Here is a 22779-nt window from a genome sequence, read left to right on the forward strand (position 1 = left end):
GTGACTTTGGTCTTACCCAGTGTGCGGAGAAGTAGACACCAACGTAACTGCCGTCCAGAGTACTGCTGTCTACTATCTGCCCATTGTTCTTGATCAGTGATCCAGCAATCACCTCGCCGAAGGACTTGGGACCCCAAGGAAACTCGGACCCTGCTCGAGTGAACAAATCGGTTAGTGTGGTTGCAAAATGTGCTGAAGAGCGAGATATTTTGTTGGGCACCCACAGCAGTCTGGAGCTGCGCGCGGTGGGGGGTTTAGAATCCCTACCTAGAGGGTCGTCCCGGATAATCAGATGTCCATTCCTGCTGACAATCCTTCCTGTGCTGCCTTCGATGAATATTAGTGATGGGATATTGGTCACTTTATATTTGCTCCACAGCTTCACCTGAAATTGGAGTGCAGAAACAAAGAAAAAACGGAATTATTTAAATTTGTAATTTATTGCAGAAGAGAGATGTCAAATCTTTCCGTCTTGCACTCGTCAGACCTCAGCAAGTAAACTGTGATTGGTGGAGGCATTGCCAACCAATCAGCACTTCCTTCTCATACATTATCAACTGTTGTTTTGCCCTTATCCTGGTATTCGTGCGTACAGTCCTGATCAGTGCAAGATGAAAAACTTCAACATGTCTCTGTTTTCAGCAGTACTCAAGTTGTGCACGACCAAACGACTATTTGTAATTCCTCCTGCCAGAATCTCCGCTCCTTGAGGCGGGGCTCGCAAAGACTGTTTCACCGAAGCCACCGCAATTGCACTCTGTAAGTTGCCGCTGGGTGTGAAAAAATGGGTGAAGGTGACTGCCCATCGACTCCAAACCCATCACTCCCCCCCCCCCCCCCCCCCCCCCCCCCCCCCCCCCCCACCCGCCCGCTTCAAAGACACCTTCACACCAAATTCCCAATTTGAGCCTAATCCTTACAGCCTAGACTGTATTGGGGCTCAATGGTCAACTCTTTTGCACAGCAATGGGCAGCTGGGTGCCACCTTTGATGCAAAGCTCCGAAGGAGGTTAAGAGTGGCGCAAGGGAGGAAGAGAGACAATAACCAGGGAACAATGCACTGTCCTCACATCAAAACAACAACCATTTATATTTAAACACACCTTTAACATAATAAATCATCCCAAACGATACATCACAGGAGCGTTACAAAGCAAAGTTTGCCGTCAAACCACGTCAGAGAAGATATGAGAAAAGATTACAAAAGTCTTGGTCAAAGACGTAGGTTTTAAGGAGCATCGTAAAGAGAGTTGGAGAGATTTTTAAAAAGGACGCTATCAGGTTATTGGTATCTTCCAACGAGGGATTGTTTCCTTGAAGAAAGCTGAAGACTCACCCAGAAATTTAGGGGATGCTTTAAAGTCAGACGCTGAGAAACTTTTGACTGTCACAAATCTCTCACTCATTCCCTTCGGCACCAAATATATCAGTAAGTAAGAAGGTGACTGTCTATATTTTTGACTACAGGCACAATGAGAATGGGTTGGAAGATCTGTTGCAATCGCTGGAGTAAAGAAAGGCGTAGAGTTTTTTTAAATATAAATTTAGAGTACCCAATTAATTTTTTCTAATTAAGGGGCAATTTAGCGTGTTCAATCCACCTACCCTGCACATCTTTGGGTTGTGGGGGCGAAACCCACGAAAACACGGGGAGAATGTGCAAACTCCACACGGACAGTGACCCAGAGCCGGGATCAAACCTGGGACCTCAGCGCCGTGAGACTGCAGTGCTAACCTACTGAGCCACCGTGCTGCCCAAAGGCGTAGAGTTAACGGGAGCGATTCTCCGACCCCCACGCCGGGCGGGAGTGCCGGGCGATTCACGCCACATTGCCCTGGCACCCGTACGCGATTCTCCCACCCCCCCCCCCCCCCCCCCCCCCAAACGTGTTTCGCATTTTGCGACAGGCTGCTCGGAGAATCGCCGCTCGATTCTCCGGCCTGGATGGGCCGAGCGGCCTGCCTAATCCGACCGGTTCACGCCGGCGCCAACCACACCTGGTTGCTGCCGGCGTGAACAGCGCGCGACCGCTGCGTGTGGGGCCTGTGGGGGGGGGGAGGATCAAGCACCAGGGGCGTGCTCAGGAGGGGTCTGGCCCACGATCGGTGCCCACCGATCATTGGGCCGGCGTCTCTGAAAGACGCACTCTTTTCCCTCCGCCGCCCCGCAAGATCAATCCTCCATGTCTTGTGGGGCGGCGGAGGGGAGGACGGCAACCGCGCATGCGCGGGTTGTCGCCGGCCACCTGCACATGCGCGGGTGACGTCATTTAGGCACCGCTGGCCGCGTCATTCAGGCGGCGCCGCTTTGACGCGGGCGCCAAGGCCCGCCGTGCGAAATTGATGCGCCGCCGCTCCTAGCCCCCTGGGGGTGGGAGAATAGGGGGCAAGGAGCGGCCTCCGACGCCGGTTTTCACTCCGGCGTCGTCACTTTGTCTCCCTCTGGGAGAATCGCGCCCAACGTTTCAAACCCAATAGGTTTCTTCCACTTGAATAGTCACATTGGGCTCAAAACATTATCTCCTGGTTCTCTCCCCTCAGACGCTGCCAGACCTGCTGGGTTTCCCAGTATCCTCGGCTTTTAGTTCAGATTTCCAACATCCAAAATCCACAGTATTGAGTAGGGAATATTGTCAGGCAAGCAGGCAGGAGTTTTATATCTTTGTAAACAACTATGAACAGAATTTCCAAATAACTGAATGGGTTAAATGGGCCCCTCCAAAGAGCCCACTTAAAAATGAACATTTAAACCCACAGTTTACACAAAATGAACATTTAATGATATCAGAGATTAAAAAAGGGGAAACTGTAAACTTTTAATTGCTCGGCAAGTAAATCTTGTTTCTTGCTCAAAGACACAGAAGGCCCCAAGGTTCAATCTGGTGTTAGGTTCTCAGTTGAGTTGGGCGGCACGGTGGCACAGTGGTTAGCACTGCTGCCTCACGGTGCAGAGGAACCGGGTCCGATCCTGGCCCCGGGTCACTGTCCGTGTGGAGTTTGCACATTCTCCCCGTGTCTGTGTGGGTTTCGCCCCCACAACTCAAAGATGTGCAGGCAAAGATGTGGATTGGCCACGCTAAATTACCCCTTAACTGGAAAAAAAGAAGTGGGTACTCTAAATTCATTTTTAAAAAAGGTTCTCAATTGGGGTGCTACAAGGTTAGCAAAAGATCACTGGCATCCTTTCCCCAGTTTGGGACTAACACTAAACATGGCTACATGGCCCAGTGCTTGTTGCTATCGGTTACCGCAGATGGCTGGGAATCCCTATGGCTGGTTGCTATCGGTTACCATGGATGGTAGGGGATCCCCACCGCTGGTTGCCATGAGGATGCCAGGTAAGAAGAGAACAGTAATCCTACTGTGGTGAATGTGTTTGTGAATACGTTTAAGGCCCATCACATATTGGCCTCAGAGGGGGGGGGGGGTCATGTAGGTTCACCGGGGTGAAAAGGTTAAATTATGGGGGCAGGTTGCAAAAACTTGTGTGAGAACAGGTGATTGAGGATTTGATCTGATCAAGGGGTTCAGAATGACAAAGGGGTAGATACACAAGAATTAGAACCAGGGGTCGGCCATTCGGTCCTCCGAGCCCGCACCACCATTCCGCAAGACCGTGGCTGATCTGATTGGGACCTCAACTCAACTGCGATGTGAGGAAAAAAACATCTTCGCACAGCCAATGGTTCGGGTCTGGAATGCACTGGCTGGAAGTGTGCTGGAGGCAGCTTCAACTGAAGCATTCAAGAGGGCAGGAGATGGTGACTTTAATTGAAACAATCTGCAGGGGGTGGGGAAAAGGCACTAAGCCATGATGCTCCTTTGGGCAGCCGCGCAGTCGCGATGGACCAAGTAGCCTCCTACTGCAGCGTAACAATTCTGCGATTCCCCCTGTCCTCCTTTGTCGATCAAAAATCTGCCCAACTCGGGCCTTGATCAGAATCAATGATCCAGCCACCACTGCTCTCTCCAGAAGAGAGTTCCAAGCATGAAAGATCCTCTGGGTGAAAAATATTCTCATCTTTGTCTTAAGTTCCCTAAATTTTAAGATGTGTGTTCTAAGTTCTAGTCTCTTACGTAAGGGAAATTATTCTTGCAGCACCTGCCCTGCAAGCCCCCCCCCCGCCCCCGGATCTTGCATCTTTAAATAAGATTGCTTCTCATTCTTTGAAATGCGAATGAGTATAGGCTCAACCTATTCAACCTTGGGGAATCGTCCTCTTCCCAGGAATTGGTCAATAGGGAGGATGGAGGATTCCAGAACGGGGGGGGGGGGGGGGGGGGGGGGGGGGGCATAACCTTGAAACCAGAGCGAGGTAATTTCATTTAGGGGTGAAATCAGAAAAGTATGCTGTTCATCCAAAGGGCAGAGGGAGTCTCGCCCTCCTTCCCCAAATGACTGCGGGTGTCGAGGTCAATCGAACAGCACGGTAGCACAGTGGTTAGCGCACTTGCTTCACAGCCCCAGGGTCACAGGTTCGATTCCCGGCTTGCGTCACTGACTGTGCGGGGTCTGCACGTTCTCCCCGTGTCTGCGTGGGTTTCCTCCGGGTGATTCAGTTTCCTCTCTCAGTCCAAAGATGTGCAGGTTAGGTGGACTGACCGTGATAAATTGTCCTTAGTCTCCAAAATTGCCCTTAGTGTTGGGTGGGGTTACTGGGTTATGGGGATAGGGAGGAGGTGTGGGCTTGGGTAGGATGCTCTTTCCAAGGGCCGGTGCAGACCTGATGGGCCGAATGGCCTCCTTCTGCACTGTAAATTCTATGATTCTATGAAAAGTTCAAGACTGACATCAGGAGGCCCAGGCAAAGATAGGAAGGGACATGAAACAAAGATTTATAAATGGAGTCAAGATGCAGGTTAACCACGATCGAAGGTGAATGACGGGCTCAAATGGCCTACTCCCGTTTCCTGGGTTTTAAAAAATATCTGGAATTTTGGAAATAAATGGGACGTGCAGCACAAGATCAAGGCAACAGGATTCGCCCATGCTCCAGCAAACCTCTCCTTACTCAGGCCCTTACTGATCACCAATACGCCAGCAACGTTTTCTATGCTTTATGTAAATGTTGGCATGGACTGCCTTAGCCGAGTGTTGCTGCCGTTACGAGTGTGAGCGCCCAGGCATCAGGCATCTGTACAGGCTCCTTCTTGACAGTTTAACTGCCTAACCCTGGCTCCGATCTCACACTGCAGCAGATGGTGTAACTGCCACATACCAGCAGAGCAATGTTATTTTTCCTTCCCCTCTGATCCAATTAATGGAGCATTAGGGGTACTAATGCTGCCTTAGATTATAATTAAAACTTCTGCGGGGGAAAAAAAAACCCAAAATACTTTTCCTGCATAACTTTAATTCAGCTCGAGATCTGCTAACTTTCGCAAAGCCTCATAATTAAGAACTCTGAAACAATAAGTCGCACAAAATCCAGCTGAGCTCCTCGCGTTAAACATGTTACAGAAATCATTGACAGATGTGTGAATTTGCAATTCCCCAGAGGTGGTTTTTAAAGCTTTAAAATGAGACAAACTTCCTAAACCCTTGGATACGCAGCACTCCAGGCAGCACGGACATGCACTCTACATTTCCTTATTTAAAGGGGATCTTTTGAACTTACCTTAACTCACCCCTACATGAGGCTAAGTAAAAACACACTCTCTCTTCTCCCTCCCCCCCCCCCCACCCCTTTTAATTGCAAAATTGACAAGAATCTATACTTCCCACAGTTCAGGGCAGGATAGGGAATCGCAGCGAGCGTGCTGCTTCCCTAAGTCACATAACGCAGGCACCAAGGAGTCCATTACAGCTCTATGGTTCAACAGACTAGAGGGGTGAGCTCTTAGTGGGCTGGTTGATGTGTGTGTGTGTGTGTGTGTGTGGTGGGGGTGGGGGTGGGGGTGGGGGTGGGGGGGGGGGGGGGGGGGGGATCTTCATCAGAAGCCCCAAATGTCATGGGGCGGAGAAAGGGAAAAGGAGATATTCAGAGATACGCAATTATAGTGAGGGCAGCACGGTAGTATGGTGGTTAGCATAAATTCTTCACAGCTCCAGGGTCCCAGGTTCGATTCCCGGCTGGGTCACTGTCTGCGCGGAGTCTGCACGTCCTCCCCCTGTGTGCGTGGGTTTCCTCCGGGTGCTCCGGTTTCCTCCCACAGTCCAAAGATGTGCGGGTTAGGTGGATTGGCCGCGCTAAATTGCCCGTAGTGTAAGGTTAATGGGGGGATTGTTGGGTTACGGGTATAGGGTGGATGCGTGGGTTTGAGTAGGGTGATCATGGCTCGTCGCAACATCGAGGGCCGAAGGGCCTGTTCTGTGCTGTACTGTTCTATGTTCTATGAGTGCCCATTGCTAAATTGCCCCAAGTGTCCAAAGGTTAGGTGGGGTTACGGGGATGGGCCGGGGGATTGAGCCCAGGTCGGGCGCTCCTTTGGAGGGTCGGTGCCGACTCGATGGGCTGAATGGCCTCCTACCGCACTGTAGGGATTCTATGATTCATCACTGGGTGTCGCGGAGATGTTCACTGAGAAATCGGCCCGAGCATCTCCGCAGCTCCTGGGGCGCCTGCAGGAAGGGGCAGGATCCCCCTGAGGCGGGATTTTCCGCTTGGAGTCAGGGCCCCAACACATCGGCATCAAATGTGGGTCACGACCCCAGCTCGCAGCAGCCCAGGAGCAATCTCTGCGCAACTGGCTAATCGGCAGGCAACCGAGGACGGCGGGGCAGGTTCTTGGGGACCGATATTTATCTCTCCAACAACGGCACTAAAATCAGATCATCTGCCCATTCCCTCGCTGCTGTTTCTGGAAGCTTGGTGTGTCTAAACTGGCTGCCGTGTCTTCTACTCACTAACAGAGGCTACCCTTCAAAAAGCTGTGAAAGGTTCTGTGCCAAGGCTTAGCACAGCAAATGCTCCGGCAGTAAGGCAGCACCTTCAGAAAGACAAAGAGGAGAGACAATCAGCAAGAGAAATAAAACTGGGAAAAAGATTTGTGATTTACATTGCGTCTCCAACCTCCCTCATACCACTTGTGGCGAATCACAGTAGCGTAATTCACACTGTATTACACATGTTGTACTATGTCTCTGTAAGCTCGGCACACAAGCAGTTGCGCTGCTCTGCCACTAGGGGAGATGCACTGGGAGTGTACGGGAGTTTGTACTGGGCTCCACCCACGACTCCTCCCCCTAACCGGAAGTATAAAGGTTGATGCTGAGAGCCTGCCTGCCAGTTCATCTGGAGTTCATCTTGTCACAGGCAGGCTATGTTGTAAGACGATTAAAACCACTGTTCGCTTCTAACCCCGTGTCGCGTGAATTGATGGTCTCATCACCACCCTGATCCGGTAGTAACACTACATTCCACCGCATGCTAGTTGGCATTGGTAAAGATTGCTTCAGGGGCAAATGTTGCTGGTCTGTTGCTGGTTTAGCTCACTGGGCTAAATCGCTGGCTTTTAAAGCAGACCAAGCAGGCCAACAGCACAGTTCGATTCCCGGACAAGCGCCGGAATGTGGCGACTAGGGGCTTTTCACAGTAACTTCATTGAAGCCTATTCGTGACAATAAGCGATTTTCATTTAGGGGCTGGTTTAGCTCACCAGGCTAAATCGCTGGCTTTTAAAGCAGACCAAGCAGTCCAGCAGCACGGTTCGATTCCCGTACCAGCCTCCCCGGACAGGCGCCGGAATGTGGCGACTAGGGGCTTTTCACAGTAACTTCATTGAAGCCTACTTGTGACAATAAGCGATTATTATTATTATTATTATTAAATAGAGCTTCGGATTGTTGAGTGCTGAAGCTAGGCTTCTTGAAACTGTCAGAGGCAAAAGGCCCGATCGAACGGCCTCCTCGCGCCCGACTCGGGCCGTGACAAGGCCGTTAAACCTCGCGAGAAGCGATTCTCGTGACACCACGCGAGATCTATAGAGATGTCATGATCTGGATCTCATACTTAAGTGAGCGGTTAGCCGCTTCTTCCACCGGGCAGGAGATACAGAAGTCTGAGAACACACACGAACAGATTCAAAAACAGCTTCTTCCCCGCTGCTACCAGACTCCTAAATGACCCTCTTATGGACCGACCTCATTAACACTACACCCTGTATGCTTCACCCGATGCCGGTGTCTATGTACTTACATTGTGCGCCTTGTGCTGCCCTATTATGTATTTTATTTATATTTTATTTTATTTTCATGTAATTAATGATCTGTTTGAGCTGCTCGCAGAAAAATACTTTTCCCTGTACCTCGGTACACGTGACAATAAACAATCCAAGTTGGGGGTTGGGAGTGTGCCAAAGGGGCTGTCAAAGTCGCTTTGTTGGCTTTGAACCACGTCTTAGCTCAGTGGTGGACAACATGCGGCCTGGGGGCCACATCCGGCCCATCTGAGTTCCGAGTGTGACCCACGAGACATTTTGTTAACTGTTGCCCGCGCAGGGTCACCACATTCCGCTGATTTGCATCCGTGTAACCTTTTTCCTGCCGGTATGGCTAAAGTGGTTCGCACGTAAAGCGAGGGCAAGTGAAGTGAGGAGCGTGCTGATCGCTCACAGCATTGACTGTGTGAACCGCGCGCTCCCTCAGCGCTCAAGGTGCAAATGTTTATTTTGTTTTTACAATTTGAAGTTGTTTTTTAAAAAAATTATTTTTATTGAAATTTTTACAAAATATAAACATCTCAACTCTATTAACAAAACAACCGCGGTAACACACTAAGAACAATACCCACCCAACTTCAAAAACAACTACAAACAAAACAAAAAAAACAAAAGAACACCCAAACAACAAAAGGGAAAGAAATAACACCCGCCACATCCCACAAACCCATGTACACAGTTCTCCCTCCCACCGATCCAAACCCCCCCCCCCCCCCCGGGTTGCTGCTGCTGCCGGCCTATTTCCCTACCGTTCCGCCAGGAAGTCCAGGAAAGGCTGCCACCGCCTAAAGAACCCCTGTACTGATCCCCTCAGGGCAAATTTCACCTTCTCCAGTTTAATAAATCCCGCCATGTCATTGATCCAGGTCTCCACGCTTGGGGGCCTCGCATCCTTCCATTGGAGCAATATCCTCCGCCGGGCTACCAGGGACGCAAAGGCCAGAACACCGGTCTCTTTCGCCTCCTGCACTCCCGGCTCCACTGCAACCCCAAAAATTGCGAGTCCCCAGCCTGGCTTGACCCTGGATCCCACCACCCTCGACACCGTCCTTGCTACCCCCTTCCAAACCTCCCCCAGCGCTGGGCACGCCCAAAACATATGGGTGTGGTTCGCTGGGCTCCCCGAGCACCTAGCACACCTGTCTTCGTACAATTTGAAGTTGAAGACAGTTTTATTAATACATAAATGATTGAGCATTTTTAATAACGCACAAAATATTTGGCGTGTATTAAATATATTTAATCTTATTCATGGGTCATGGTGAGTGAATACGCCCGAATTCAATCTAGCCGTCCACTGAGATAAAGTGAGGGGGCCACTCATGTGGCCCACTCACCAGCCTAGATTGCCCATCACCGCCTTAACTTGATTTGTTCTGTCATGATCGTGGGAGCTGAATAAGGACCTCGATGGATATTCACTGGAAGAGATGATTGAATCCACCATTCCTCCCAGGTAACTCAACCGCTGTTCAAGCAACCGATTCTCTTCAACATTGACACCGGAGGGAAGAGCACGGTGGCACAGTGGTTAGCACTGCTGCCTCGCGGCGCCGAGGTCCCAGGTTCGATCCCGGCCCCGGGTCACTGTCTGTGTGTGAAGTTTGCACATTCTCCCCGTGTTTGCGTGGGTCTCGCCCCCACATCCCAAAGATGTGCAGGGTAGGTGGATTGGCCACCGCTAAATTGCCCCTTAATTGGAAAAAAGAATTGGGTACTCTAAATTTATAAATAAAAACATTGACATTGGCACTCGGTGGGAGCCTGTGAGAGCTGGCTCAAGACGAAATATTCCAGCGAATAGCGGCTTCACTCAAACCATTGACCCGTGAACTCTAATGTAATTTAGATACAGTTGGATAATTTTGCAATAAATCGTGTTGCGAAAGAGGAGCTAGGGATAGAATTGATTTCTGTACTTGATAAATGAGATATCGGTGGCGTATTCTGGCAGATAGATTTTTAATGTGAGATTAAATTCAGCTACTACACGCCCGTCGGCTGTGTTGGTCACTGTCAGCTGCTGGTGGGGGGAGGAGGGGGTGGAGTCTTGTTCTTGCCATATTGGGGGGGGGGGTTTACTTCATTTAGCTTGTTTTTCCTTTCACTGTTTCACTGTTGTTTCTTTTTTTGTACTTTATAAACTGAAAAAGGTTAATAAAGACATTAAAAAAAAAGAAACTCCAATATCATTGCTCTCCTGGTCTAAGAACTAATAGGAGAAGTAGGCCGCATGAGCATCTGAGCTTGCTCCACCAATCAAGTAACACCATGGCCGCGATCTTCTACCTCAACTCCACCTTCCCGCACTGATCTCCCTCTCCCTCAATTCCCTGAATGTCCAAAAATCTATCAACTGCAGTTTTGAATAAAGTCAACCAGAGCCCTCTGGAGTGAGAGAATTTTAAAGATAATTCTGCGTGGTGAGGGACAGCTTGGAGGCTGACGGGGGCTCTATCCATATCTCCCTGCTTCTTGAGGCAGTTGGAGGAGAATGGCCCTGCTGAAACCTGCTCCCACGACGGCCAACAACTGTCAACACCAGTTGAAGGCCTGGTTTTCAACTGAGGCCTAACTAAATTGGTCACAAAGCCATTTGCTTCTGCCTTGTCAAAGGAAGGAAGTACCTCTGAAATTAAAGTTTGAATGGGAAGGGGCAACTTAATAATTCATCCCATGCACAATCCCTTGGGAAACTGCACTGGGAGATTCAGGCCCCGATGAGTTTGGAAAAGGCCTGCCTTGATGCAGCATATGTTGTTGGAGTTTCTACCTCAGTCCGCGATCCCGAAGCCTTGGGCAGACAGGCATTGCTGTGGGTAGACCAACAGATGTAAAACTAGAAGTAGGCCATTCAGCCCACCGAGTCTGCTCCGCCATTCAATGAGATCACGACTGATCTGATGTGATAATCCTCAACTCCACTTACCTACCGTATCCCCATAACCCTTGATTCCCTTACCGATTGAAAAATCTATCTTCGCCTTGTACAATCCTTCTTTCGTTAATCAACTCTTTCAGAACGCTTGCAGACTACACCGGGGAGTAGGTACTTAAATGAAAATCGTTCAGGCCATTTCTGCCCGCTGCCATTAAACCCTCAGCAGGAAGATGGGAACCAGATGTGCATCAGGAATGGGACCTGATGCTGTCAGATTTAACTCTTGCACAATCATTGAGAACGTCCTTATTTTCCTGCATGGGCCAGGAACATGGTGGGGCAAGGGTCCGGAAGAAAGGCAGGGGGGAGTTAATTGTTACTCCCCGGGGTGGGTCGGGGTGCATAACGTTTTTGAAAAGTGGAAATTCTGACCATCAACGTACCGGCTTTTTGTTTTAACGGAAATGGGCAAAGTGAACAAACTGCGCTCATGAGATGGGCCACTGCAATACTTGTCAAGCAGACAGCTGTAATAAATCATAGCAATATTCCATTAGCCCTTTATGTGTAACCACGTGAAAGGTAAAGTCGCCACAGTCCCGGATGACCACAGGCTGTTTTCCCCTTTGAGGGGGGAGAGCTGACCGATGGTGATCTAACCTGAGGGTCACCGCACCTCAAGCGAGGGGCAAGGTTAAGAAGGCGGGGGCTTCGCCAATAACCTCAGCCGGTACGGGAATTGAACCCGCGCCGCTGGCCTCTCTCTGCTTCACGAACCAGCTGTATAGCCGAGCAGCTGTAATATCCCACACAGGACATACGGGGTGGGAATGAGTACCTTCCCCGTGTTCCTCACGGGGTATGAACTAACTCAGGTTATCATTGTGTCAAAGGTCAGCCAGGAAGGCACCGATCAGAGAGAGACACGGTATTGAACTGTAAATAAAAGTACTCAGTGTGGATTTCCCGTGCCCTTATTAAAGCAGCCTGCCTCTATTTAAGTATTTTATTTTTTGCTTGGGATTAGAATACTTAGGTGGTTGTTTCTGACCAGAGTCGACGTGACCGGCTAAAGGGCCTTTTCTGTGACCTCGATGACCTCTGGAGTTTGGTATCCTCAGAACACAGGGAACCCGGGAGATGAGATGGGCCGGATCAATACATGCCTTTGTTGTACTACTGTTGTGCCATAAGTCAACCATCTCTAACAGACCCACGAAACTTACCTTCTAAACACCCATCGACTGAGCCCCCCCCAATCCCTCAAGAGGGAGCAAGCGAGAGAAAGGGGGTGGACGAGAGAATGGACGGACGCGAGGGGGAGCGGCTGAGAGAGGGGGAAGCGGGTGAGAGGGTTAGCGAGGGTAAAAGTGAGAAGAAGCGACGGAAAGTCATTGTCTGAATTCCCAGAGAAAGCATGAATGAAAAGAGAGTAAAATTGGAGAGGTATGAAGACCAATCAAGCAAAATATTCAACAACATTTACAATGGAGGCCCAGCAGACTGTTTCAAAAAGCAAACAAGAGTCTGAATCCCTGCAAACTTCTGCAGCACCACCCATTCTCCCGAAGTGCGCGGAGAGAAAGCTCCAGACGCCGTATATTTACTCAGCTTCCAGATTGTGAACAGTGGGGCTGTGAAATTTTCTCCGGTCATGTTCGCAGATTTATAACCGTGTTCATGAAGCCAAAAAGAGAGCTACATTTCTGCGCCTCGAGCACTCGCTTCCTCAGCATGGCACAGAGTGAAGATTGATGTCCACCACGCAGCTCCAAGCTGCATTCACAATAAGGCAATCCCGACAACACTCACCAGCATTCATATCCGGAAGAATTTTCACCGTCAGTGCCTTGTTGAAGCAAAACTCCAAAACACGGCAGGTCGGTGACCATAATTTACTGGGTGTTGTGTATAACGTACCCGGCCAATTGTTCTATCCTGAATTATGCCAGATATTGGGGGGGGGGGGGGGGGGGGGGAATCGCTTTCTGCTCACCCTTTACTTTCCACGAGAAATACCCACGCCAGCACCACACAATTGCTAAATCACCCCAATCAGAACAACGTGAATGATGACAAATTCTCCACCGGCAGAATCTTTCTTCTGTTTCTAAGTTGTGTCTGGAAAAGTTGGCGTCATCACAAGCATAAGAAATAGGAGCAGGAGTAGGCCATTCGGCCCCTCCAGCCTGCTTCGCCATTTGATAAGATCATTGCTGATCTGGTCTCGGCCTCACCTCCACTATCCCGCCTGTTCTCCCATAACCCTCCAACCGCCCCCCCCCCCCCCCCCCCCCCCCCCCCCCACCGCAGCAAGTCCGGATCAGTCGTGAATATATTCATTGACCAGTCATGACACGCTGTAAGAAATTCCACCTCATCGCCATCTTAAACGGTCTGCCCCCTTCCAGAAACTATGCCCCCCTCATTCTCCAACGGGGGAAGAATAATGTCGTATTTAATGGAAGCAACATAGGGGCTGGTTTAGCACAGTGGGCTAAACAGCTGGCTTGTAATGCTGAACAGGGCCAGCAGCACGGGTTCAATTCCCGTACTGGCCTCCCCGAACAGGCGCTGGAATGTGGTAACTAGGGGCTTTTCACAGTAACTTCATTAAAGCCTACTGGTGCCAATAAGTGATTATTATTATTAGATTTTGCACGCTGGTAGCAGAGCCACTGAGAGCCCTATGTTACCTCCTCCTGCCTTTCGGGAAGGCCTGCTAAGTTAAGTGTCTCTCCGGGGTGGCGGGAGAGGGGGGGGGGGGGTTAGTGGTGAAAATCCCCCCCCCACCCAAGAGCTGCCGGCCGAGCAGTGGCTGGCAGCTGTGTATTGCTCGCTCACGCCACTGCTGCAGTGGTGGTAGTTGCCAGTAATGCACCTAGCAGAGGCCCAGAACCGGCAAGGGACCCACAGCCTGGTGCGTGATGGTGGTGGGGGGGGGGGGTTTCACAGTTTGGGGAGGGGTAGCGGGAGGGAGAGAGGCATGCCAGGAGCAGCACAGGCATGCAGGTTGGCTCCCAATGCGAACCCCCCCCCGCTCCAGACCCAGGCCTTTAACCAGGCTTAACGTGCCTTTGAATGAGGAACCGTCCCCCTCCCCAGCATCTGTCCCGTTGGGCCCGCGTAGAATTGTAGGTTTCAGTAAGATCACCTCTTATTCTTCGAAACTCCATTCAGTTTAGTCGCACAGGGAGCAGTGCTGGGGCCTCGACACTTTACAATCTACATGAATGAATTGGATGCAGGGATTGAGTGTATTGTCGGCAAATTTTCTGATGATCGGAAAAGTTGCGAGGGGGAGCAGCACGGGGGCGCAGTGGTTAGCACCACTGGCTCGATCCCGGCCCTGGGTCACTGTCCATGTGGTGTGTATGATGTGGAGATGCCGGCGTTGGACTGGAGTGGGCACAGTAAGAAGTCTCACCACACCAGGTTAATCACCGAAAGAGAAGGGATTGTTTGGTCATCAAGCATATTCCTCAAGGTTCCACTTGGTCTGGGAGAGGAATGGGATAAAGAAAGGTCAGTCAGGAGCAGCACCAGCTGTAGGAGGAGAGAGGGGGAAAAAAAAGGCAAGGTGACCTCCTCGCCCAGGGCAGTCCCAACACCCTCTGGACCTCCTCTGCAAGAACATAAGATGCAGGTGTGAGCCATTCGGTCCGTTGAACCTGCTCCGCCATTCTATACCAACATGGCTGATCTTCGGCTTCAACTCCATTTTCCTGCCCACTCCCCATATCCCTGAATTCCCCGACAGATCAAAGTTCTGTCTGTCCCAAACTTAAATATATTCAAGAATGGAGCATCCACACTCTTTGGGGAAGAAAATTCCAAAGATTCACAACCTTTTAAGTGAAGCAATTTGTCCTCATCTCAGTCCGAAGTGACCCTTATCCTATGAATGTGTTCCCCCCCCCTCCCGCATGCTCTCCAGATTCCTCCACCAGCGGAAACAACCTATTAGCGTTCACCCTGTCAAGCCCCCCTTCGGGTCTTGCGTGTCTCAATTAGATCGCCTCATACTTCTAAACTCCAGAGAATATTGGCCCAATTTATTCAGCTTTGCATCAGAGGACAGCCCCTTGATCCAAGGGGCCAGTTTAGTGAGGTCTGGCTCCACAAAGATCAAAGAAAAGTGCACCTCAGGAACAGGCCCTTCGGCCCTCCAAGCCTGCACTCACCATGCTGCCCGTCTAACCTAAAACCTTCTACAATTCCGGGGTCCGTATCCCTCTATTCCCATCCTATTCATGTATTTGTCAAGACGCCCCTTAACCATCACTATCGTCCCTGCTTCCAGCACTTCCCCCGGCAGAGAGGCCCAGGCACCCACTACCCGCTGTGTAAAAAACTTCCCTCGTACATCTCCTCTAAACCTTGCCCCACGCACCTTAAACCTATGTCCCCTAGTAATTGACTCTTCCATCCTGGGAAAAAGTCTCTGACTATCCATTCTGTCTATGCCTCTCATAATCTTGTAGACCTCTATCAGGTCACCCCGAAACCTCCGTTGTTCCAGTGAGAACCAGCTGAGTTTATCCAACCTCTCCTCGTAGCTAATGCCCTCCATACCAGGCAACGTCCTGGTAAACCTCTTCTGCACCCTCTCCAAAGCCTCCACATCCTTCTGGCAGTGTACCGATCAGAATTGAACATTATACTCCAAGCAGCCTGCCTTCCATATGGGCAACAAAGAGTCCACACCGAGTCGGTCGAAACAAAGAATATTACTTTATTTTACGACGACTATTAAATTCAGCCCCAGTAATTCCCTCCTGGGTTTTCTCTCGAGCCGGTGCCTAACTGGCCGGCTTGATACATGGTATGACATTGTTTAGAGGTCCCATGGCCCCTTTAATGGGGGATCTCGTGTGCTGCACGGGCCACGGGGAAGTTAATTGTTCGCACCCCGTAGGCTACTTACCGGTTCTAACACTCTCCCTGGCCCCTCCTGCAGTACGTTGTCATATGTCAGCCGGAGCACTCCAGTGGGAGTACGACGCCCACATACACTGCTGACTGAATGCAGCGCCCGAGAGCAAAACGGACAGGAGGAGTCTGTTTTCATAGCTGCAGGCCAATTCAAGTGATGGGAATCAGCGATTGGGGCCAAGACTGTGCTCTAAAATCCGAAGCTCCGAGCAGTCAGATCGTATTAGCGCAGCACTCATTTTGCGGCAGTACGCTCCCCTTGGCCAATGTGGCAGCCCCGTGGCCAACCCGACTCTCAGAAAGAATGATGTGCATTTAGGTAGCAGCCGTCAGGGCCTCCCAAAACACTTGACAGTCAATCAACTAGCTTTGAAGTGTAGTGACTGCCGAAATGTAGGAAACACAGCAGCCGCATTGCGACAGCGAGCTCCCATATATAGCAGTCCGATAACGGCCGGGGGTCCACTGCTTTGGAAGTGGTTAATTTACTCGGCTGTGTGGAAGAGGGCCATATTGACGCTGCTGGAATGCCACTGTAATAATCTACTAAAACCAGCTGCACAAAGGCTGAACTTTGCACGAGGCTATGAGCCAGTGCAGGACGTGAACAGGTTTTGTCCTTTTTGCTCCACTGCACATTCCGCCCCTCTCCCCAGTGCTTGACAGAGATCTCTGCGGGAAAGTGCACTTTATAACAATAATAATAATCTTTATTATTGTCACAAGTAGGCTTACATTAACACTGCACTGAAGTTACTGTGAAAATCCCCCAGTCGCCACATTCCGGTGCCTGTTCGGGTACACAGAGGGCGAATTCAGAATCTCCAAATTACCCAACAGCACGGGCGCGATTCTCCGCCCCCCACGCCGGGTGGGAGAATAGCGGGAGGGCCTCCCGACATTTTTCACGCCCTCCCGCTATCCCCCACCCCCCACGCCCGACCCACGCCACAAATTCTCCGAGGCCGATGGGCCGAGCGGCCGGGCCTTCACGCCCGTTTCAACACGGCAGCAAACACACCTGCTCGCTGCCGTCGTGCAACAGGCGCCAGATGCCCGTTTGGGGCATCTGGGGGCCCGATTGGCACGGCCGTACCACGGGCGTACCAAGGGGGACATAGGCCCGCGATCGGTGCCCACCGATCGCAGGCCGTGCGTCTGTAACGGACGCACTCTTTTCCCTCCGCCGCCCCGCAAAATCAAGTCGCCACGCCCTGCGGGGCGGCTGAGGGAAAAGACGGCAACTGCGCATGCGCGGGTTGGCGTTGTCCAACCTGCGCATGCACGGCTGACGTCATCAGCCGCATCAGCCGGCGTGACGCTTGACGACCGTCGTCAAGGCCACGCCGCCGTGACGCACGGGGCCGCACTCCTAGCCCCGCCCGGGGGGAGAATTGGCCCCGGAAGTGGCGTGAAGGCTGACGTGGGTCACGGCCTGTCCCACGGCAGCCTTTACGATTCTCCGCATTTGTGGAGAATCTCGCCCCACGTCTTTCGGGACTTGTGGGAAGGAAACCGGAGCACCCGGAGGAAACCCACGTAGACACGGGCGGAACGCGCAGACTCCGCACAGACAGTGACCCAAGCCGGGAATCGAACCGGAAGACTCTGGCGCTGCGAGACAACAGTGCTAACCACTTTCCTCGCAGACGAGGAAAGCACTGGAGTTTTCCGTTGACATCTCCACAGTAAAATTCTTTTTTTAAATTTTTTTTTTTAAATTTAGAGTACCCAATTATTTTTTTCCAATTAAGGGGCAATTTAGCATGTTCAATCCACCTACCTTGCACATCTTTTGGGTTGTGGGGGCGAAACCCACGCAGACAAGGGGAGAATGTGCAAACTCCACACGGACAGTGACCCAGAGCCGGGATCGAACCTGGGACCTCAGCGCCGTGAGGCAGCAGGGCTAACCCACTGAGCCACCGTGCTGCCCATCTCCACAGTAAAATAACCAGGGGCGCAGAGAGGGTCTGCACGGTCACCGGGGGGCGGGGGGAGGAAAGGTGGGGGTGGAGAGGAAAAGGGGGCAAGAAGGGATGGAGGGCAACGGAGGGGCAGGGAATGGGGACCGGGGGGAGCAGAGGAGGAGGTGACAGAGCGACAGGGTGCGCGGAGAGTGAGATAAAGAGCTGAAGACTCGGCCGATCGGCAGTCAAATTGAAAGAGTTGTACTTGTGTTATTGACTTCCCCCAACCCCTTTTAACTTTTGACCCCAGATCCCCTTTCATTCTGAATCTGGCCCAGGAGGATTTGAATTAGGATGGCATATCCTTTAGCAGATGCCAGGGCTCCCCAGAGTGATCACTGCCAAAAGCAGGGATGTATATTTATTAATGTCAGCCTGCAAATGGCAGCTGTCAGCTTGTTAAATCCCCTGGCTGAGATCCGCAGGGACTTGGAATGATGCATTTACCACATTTACACGTTACATTAAGTAATTCCATTTACCAATGTCACAACAGCAGGTTCTCGACTATGGCAGCACACAGGCTTGGGAGACAGGCACGAGACAATTACAACAACCCCTCTTTCACAAAGATTTCACAGATTTTCCGAGTCAGCGCTTATCCAGATTTGCATCTGTGACAAATTGTTAAACAGGAAAGTGCGATCCATTAAACTGTCAAAGCATCTCAACTAATGTAAAAAAGGCAGAAAAGAAAAATACCGCAGAGGCAGGATGTCCTTTTTTTTAATAAACATTTTATTGAGGTATTTCTTTGGCATTGTAACAACAACAAAATCAACAATGTATATAACAAGGAAAATATCAGCATAGTGCAAATACCACCTCCCACAGGTCCTACCATTGCTTACCCCCCTCATCTATGCTAACCTAAGCCCCCCCCCCCCGCTGACGATTAATTCTCTGCGAGGGAATCGACGAATGGTTGCCACCTCCGGGCAAACCCCAGCAGAGACCCTCTCATGGCGAACTTAATTTTCTCCAGGCAGAGGAAGCCTGCCATGTCTGATAGCCAGGTCTCCGATTTTGGGGGCTTTGAGTCCCTCCATGCCAGCAATATACGCCTCCAAGCTACCAGGGAAGCAAAGGCCAGAACATCCGCCTCTCTCTCCTCCTGGATTCCCGGGTCCTGCAATACCCCAAAAATCGCCACCCCTGGACTCATTGCCACCCTGGTATTTAATACCGTGGGCAATCCCCTCAGTCTTGGACATGCCCAAAACATGTGGACATGGTTCGCTGGTCCTCCCGCACACTTCGCACACCTATCCTCCACCCCAAAGAATCTGCTCATTGGGCCACTGACATGTGAGCCCGGTGAACAACCTTAAATTGTATCAGGCTGAGCCTGGCACATGTCGCGGTCGCGTTGACCCTACCCAACGTGTCCGCCCAGAGGCCCGCCTCTATTGGCTGGCTGTCCTTAAAGACACATTTGCGCAGCCGATTGGGTGAGTCAGTTGCTTCTTAGACTGGGAGATTAGAGAAGCCGGAGGCAGACAGGACACGCGTCTACGTCCATTTTCTGTACCTCCCTTTTTCCTGGAACAGGTCACTAGTCTGAAGCCAGAGGCTGTAGGTAGGAGGAAGAGGTGGGGTGGGATGTGATGAGGAACATTCCACATCAATTATGGCTGGCCAAGAGTCTCTCCCGCACTTACCGCCCACCCCTAGACATGTTGGAAGGATTTGAAGCTTGACCATCAATCTGTTTAGCCATCGAGTCCTGGGGAGGATCCCAAGCCAGGAGCTTCTGACTTCGAGGCAGGGACATTTACCCGCTGCAGCACACCTCCTCGGCCACCTCTTTGCCCCTGGGCTTTTATGTTTTGAAGTGGTCACTGGGCGGCGAATATGGACAAGGTGCGGCGGTGTTGGGAAGGAGAAGGCGACAGAGTGGGTGAGGATGGAGGAGGAGGGCAGCACGGTGGCGCAGTGGTTAGCACCGCTGCTTCACGGCGCCGAGGTCCCAGGTTCAATCTCGGCTCTGGGTCACTGTCCGTGTGGAGTTTGCACATTCTCCCCGTATTTGCGTGGGTTCCTCCCCCACAAATCAAAGGTGTGCAGGGTAGGTAAATTGGCCGCACTAAATTGCCCCTTAATTAGAAAAAGGAATTGGGCACTCTAAATTTTAAAAAAAGGATGGAGGAGGAATCTTGTCAGGGGTCTAGTTTGAGGGACATGGTTACGGCAGCGTTGCCAATGGCTCCGAGTAGGAATTCAGGGGGCCCGGTGGTGCAGCCCACAGTGAAGATATGGATTTGATTTGATTTGATTTATTATTGTCACAAGTATTAGTATACAATGAAAAGTATTGCTTCTTGCATGCTATACAGACAATGCATACGTACATAGGGAAGGAAGAAGCGAATATCATGTTAAAGTTATAGCAAGGTGTAGAGAAAAGATCAACTTAATACGAGGTAGGTCCATTCAAAAGTCTGATGGCAGTAGGGAAGAAGCTGATCTTGAGTCGGTTGGTACGTGACCTCAAATTTTGGTATCTTTTTCCTGATGAAAGAAGGTGGAAGAGAGAGTGTTCGGGGTGCGTGAGGTCCTTAATTATGCTGGCTGCCTTTCCGAGGCAGCGGGAATTGTAGACGGGGCCGATGGATGGGAGGCTGGTTTGCGTGATGGATTGGGCTACATTCATGACCTTTAGTAATTTCCTGTGGTCTTGGGCAGAGCAGGATCCATACCAAGCTGTGATACAACCAGAAAGAATGCTTTCTATGGTGCATCTGTAGCAGTTGGTGATAGTCGTAGGGGACATGCTAAATTTCCTTAGTCTTCTGAGAAAGTAGTTGTTGGTGGGCTTTCTTAACTATAGTGTCGGCATGGGGGGGGGGGGGGGGGGGGAACAGCACAGGTTGTTGGTGATCTGGACATCTAAAAACTTGAAGCGCTTGACCCTTTCTACTTCGTTCCCATTGATGTAGACAAGGGCATGTTCTCCACTACGCTTCCTGAAGTGATGACAATCTCCTTCGTTTTGTTGACAATGAGGGAGAGATTATTATCGTCGCACCAGTTCACCAGATTCTCTACCTCATTTCTGTACTCTGTCTTGTCATTGTTTGAAATCCGATTGACTACTGTGGTATCATCAGCAAATTTGAAAATCGAGTCGGAGGGGAATTTGGCCACACACTCATAGGTATGTAAGGAGTATAGTAGGGTCTGAGGACACAGCCTTGTGGGGCACCAGTGTTGAGGATGATCGTAGAGGAGGTGTTGTTGCCTCTCCTTACTGATAGTGGCCTGTGGAAATCAGTTGAGGAGGCATTTTAGGGTGGAAGAGTGTTAATGCCGCTGTGCGAGAATCATGGGTTTGAGCCGGGGGTGGGGGGTGGATAGTGTATACAGGAGGTGGAGGGAAGTGGGGCTGGTCAAGGTGAGGGATTAGTGTTTGGAGAAAGGGTTCGCCAGTCTGGAGGAGCTAAGGGAGAGGGTAGAGCTGCCGAGGGGTAGTGAGCTCAGGTATCTGCAGGTTAGGGACTTTGCACGAAAGGTCTGGATGGTGTTCCCGAGGTTGCCGGGATACACCCTGCTGGAGCGACTGCTGCTTCCGAATGTGGAAGGGGAGGGAAGAATTGGGGATATATATATATAAGTGGCTGGGGGAGCAGGTGGTGAGGATCAAGGAGAAATGGGAAGCGGAGTTGGGAGGGGAGATAAATTGGGGAGTATGGAGTGAGGCGCTGGGTAGGGTAAACGGGACCTCCTCTTGTGCAAGAGGATGAGCCTGATACAGTTTAAGGTGGTGCACAGGGTGCATATGACTCGGGCGAGAATGAGTGGGTTCTTTCAGGGGGTAGCAGATGAGTGTGAGAGGTGTGGGCGGGGGCCAGCCAATCACACGCACCTGTTTTGGGGTTTGGGAAAAATTGGTGGGGGGGGGGGGGTTGAAAAAGGGAATAAATCTGTACAGAGTGCACAGCTGATTGCTGGAAAGTATGTTACCCGGAGTGTTTATTTGCTGTAACCTGTTTTGATCCATGTTTGTAATAAATTACATTTATTACAGAGGTAGCGATAGGAACACCACCAAGGGGTTTCTCACAAAGAGTGGCCAACCTGTGGGAGGAGTACAGGCAAAAGCTACAGGAGTCACGTAAATCTCCTTATTCACTGCAGTGCAGGCATGGGGCTAACTCAGCTGCGGAGTAAGCCTTTGGCTGCACTCTCGCCGTTAAATCAGGAGGTTCAATTCCACTGCAGTAAATCCCGGTGAGGGGAAGCTCAATCTCGGGGACGTGATTCTCCGGCCGCTTCCGCACTGCGCCCGGAGAATTCCGCCCGAGGTCAATAGGCTTCTCCATTGTACGCGGCACGCCTGTGGCGTTCTTGCGGCAGGCGGTGCGGGAGATTCCAGCCGTCTGACTCGCATTGTTTGACCAATAGTGGGATACTCCTGCCCAGTGGGTGCGGCTGTCACGTCGCGCGTCCTGTTAATCCACGCGGCGAAACCCGGTTCTCCAAGGGATGGGAGGTAAGACTCGAAAAAGGCAACAGCGTAACTGAACTGATTTCCTTCCTTGAACAGTCGAAATATGGATTCAGTCATCCCGTAGAGCCCAGTTGCAGTATTGTAGGCCCGCCATTTATGGCCAAAGCATGTTGGTCACCTGGGGTAGTGCAGGCATGGCACTACGGCAAAGGGCTGCGGGAGTAGAGAGTTTCCCAGTCCCAGGAAGCCTGACAGCAAACAGATAGAAGATAAGACACAGTAACAGGAGCCCAGCTCCAGTCATTGAGCCAACCAGGCATTCAATAAAATTGGTGGCAGAATTTGTACCCCAACTCCAAAGTCCAAAGATGTGCGGGTTAGGT

At 51.0% G+C, this 22779-nt stretch overlaps 1 protein-coding gene across 1 annotated transcript in view; it reads right to left on the reverse strand.

Annotated features, from left to right (window-relative positions):
• Positions 1-22779, reverse strand: part of nxn (nucleoredoxin) — a 245493-nt gene that overhangs the window by 78740 nt on the left and 143974 nt on the right. The window contains exons 2-3 of the mRNA XM_038814566.1: positions 268-385; positions 17-150 (exon numbers count right to left, since the gene is read on the reverse strand). Coding sequence (XP_038670494.1) covers positions 17-150; positions 268-385 — 252 coding nt within the window. The remainder of the gene's footprint in view (positions 1-16; positions 151-267; positions 386-22779) is intronic.

Source organism: Scyliorhinus canicula, chromosome 12 (assembly GCF_902713615.1).
Source record: "Scyliorhinus canicula chromosome 12, sScyCan1.1, whole genome shotgun sequence".
NCBI lineage: Eukaryota > Metazoa > Chordata > Chondrichthyes > Carcharhiniformes > Scyliorhinidae > Scyliorhinus > Scyliorhinus canicula.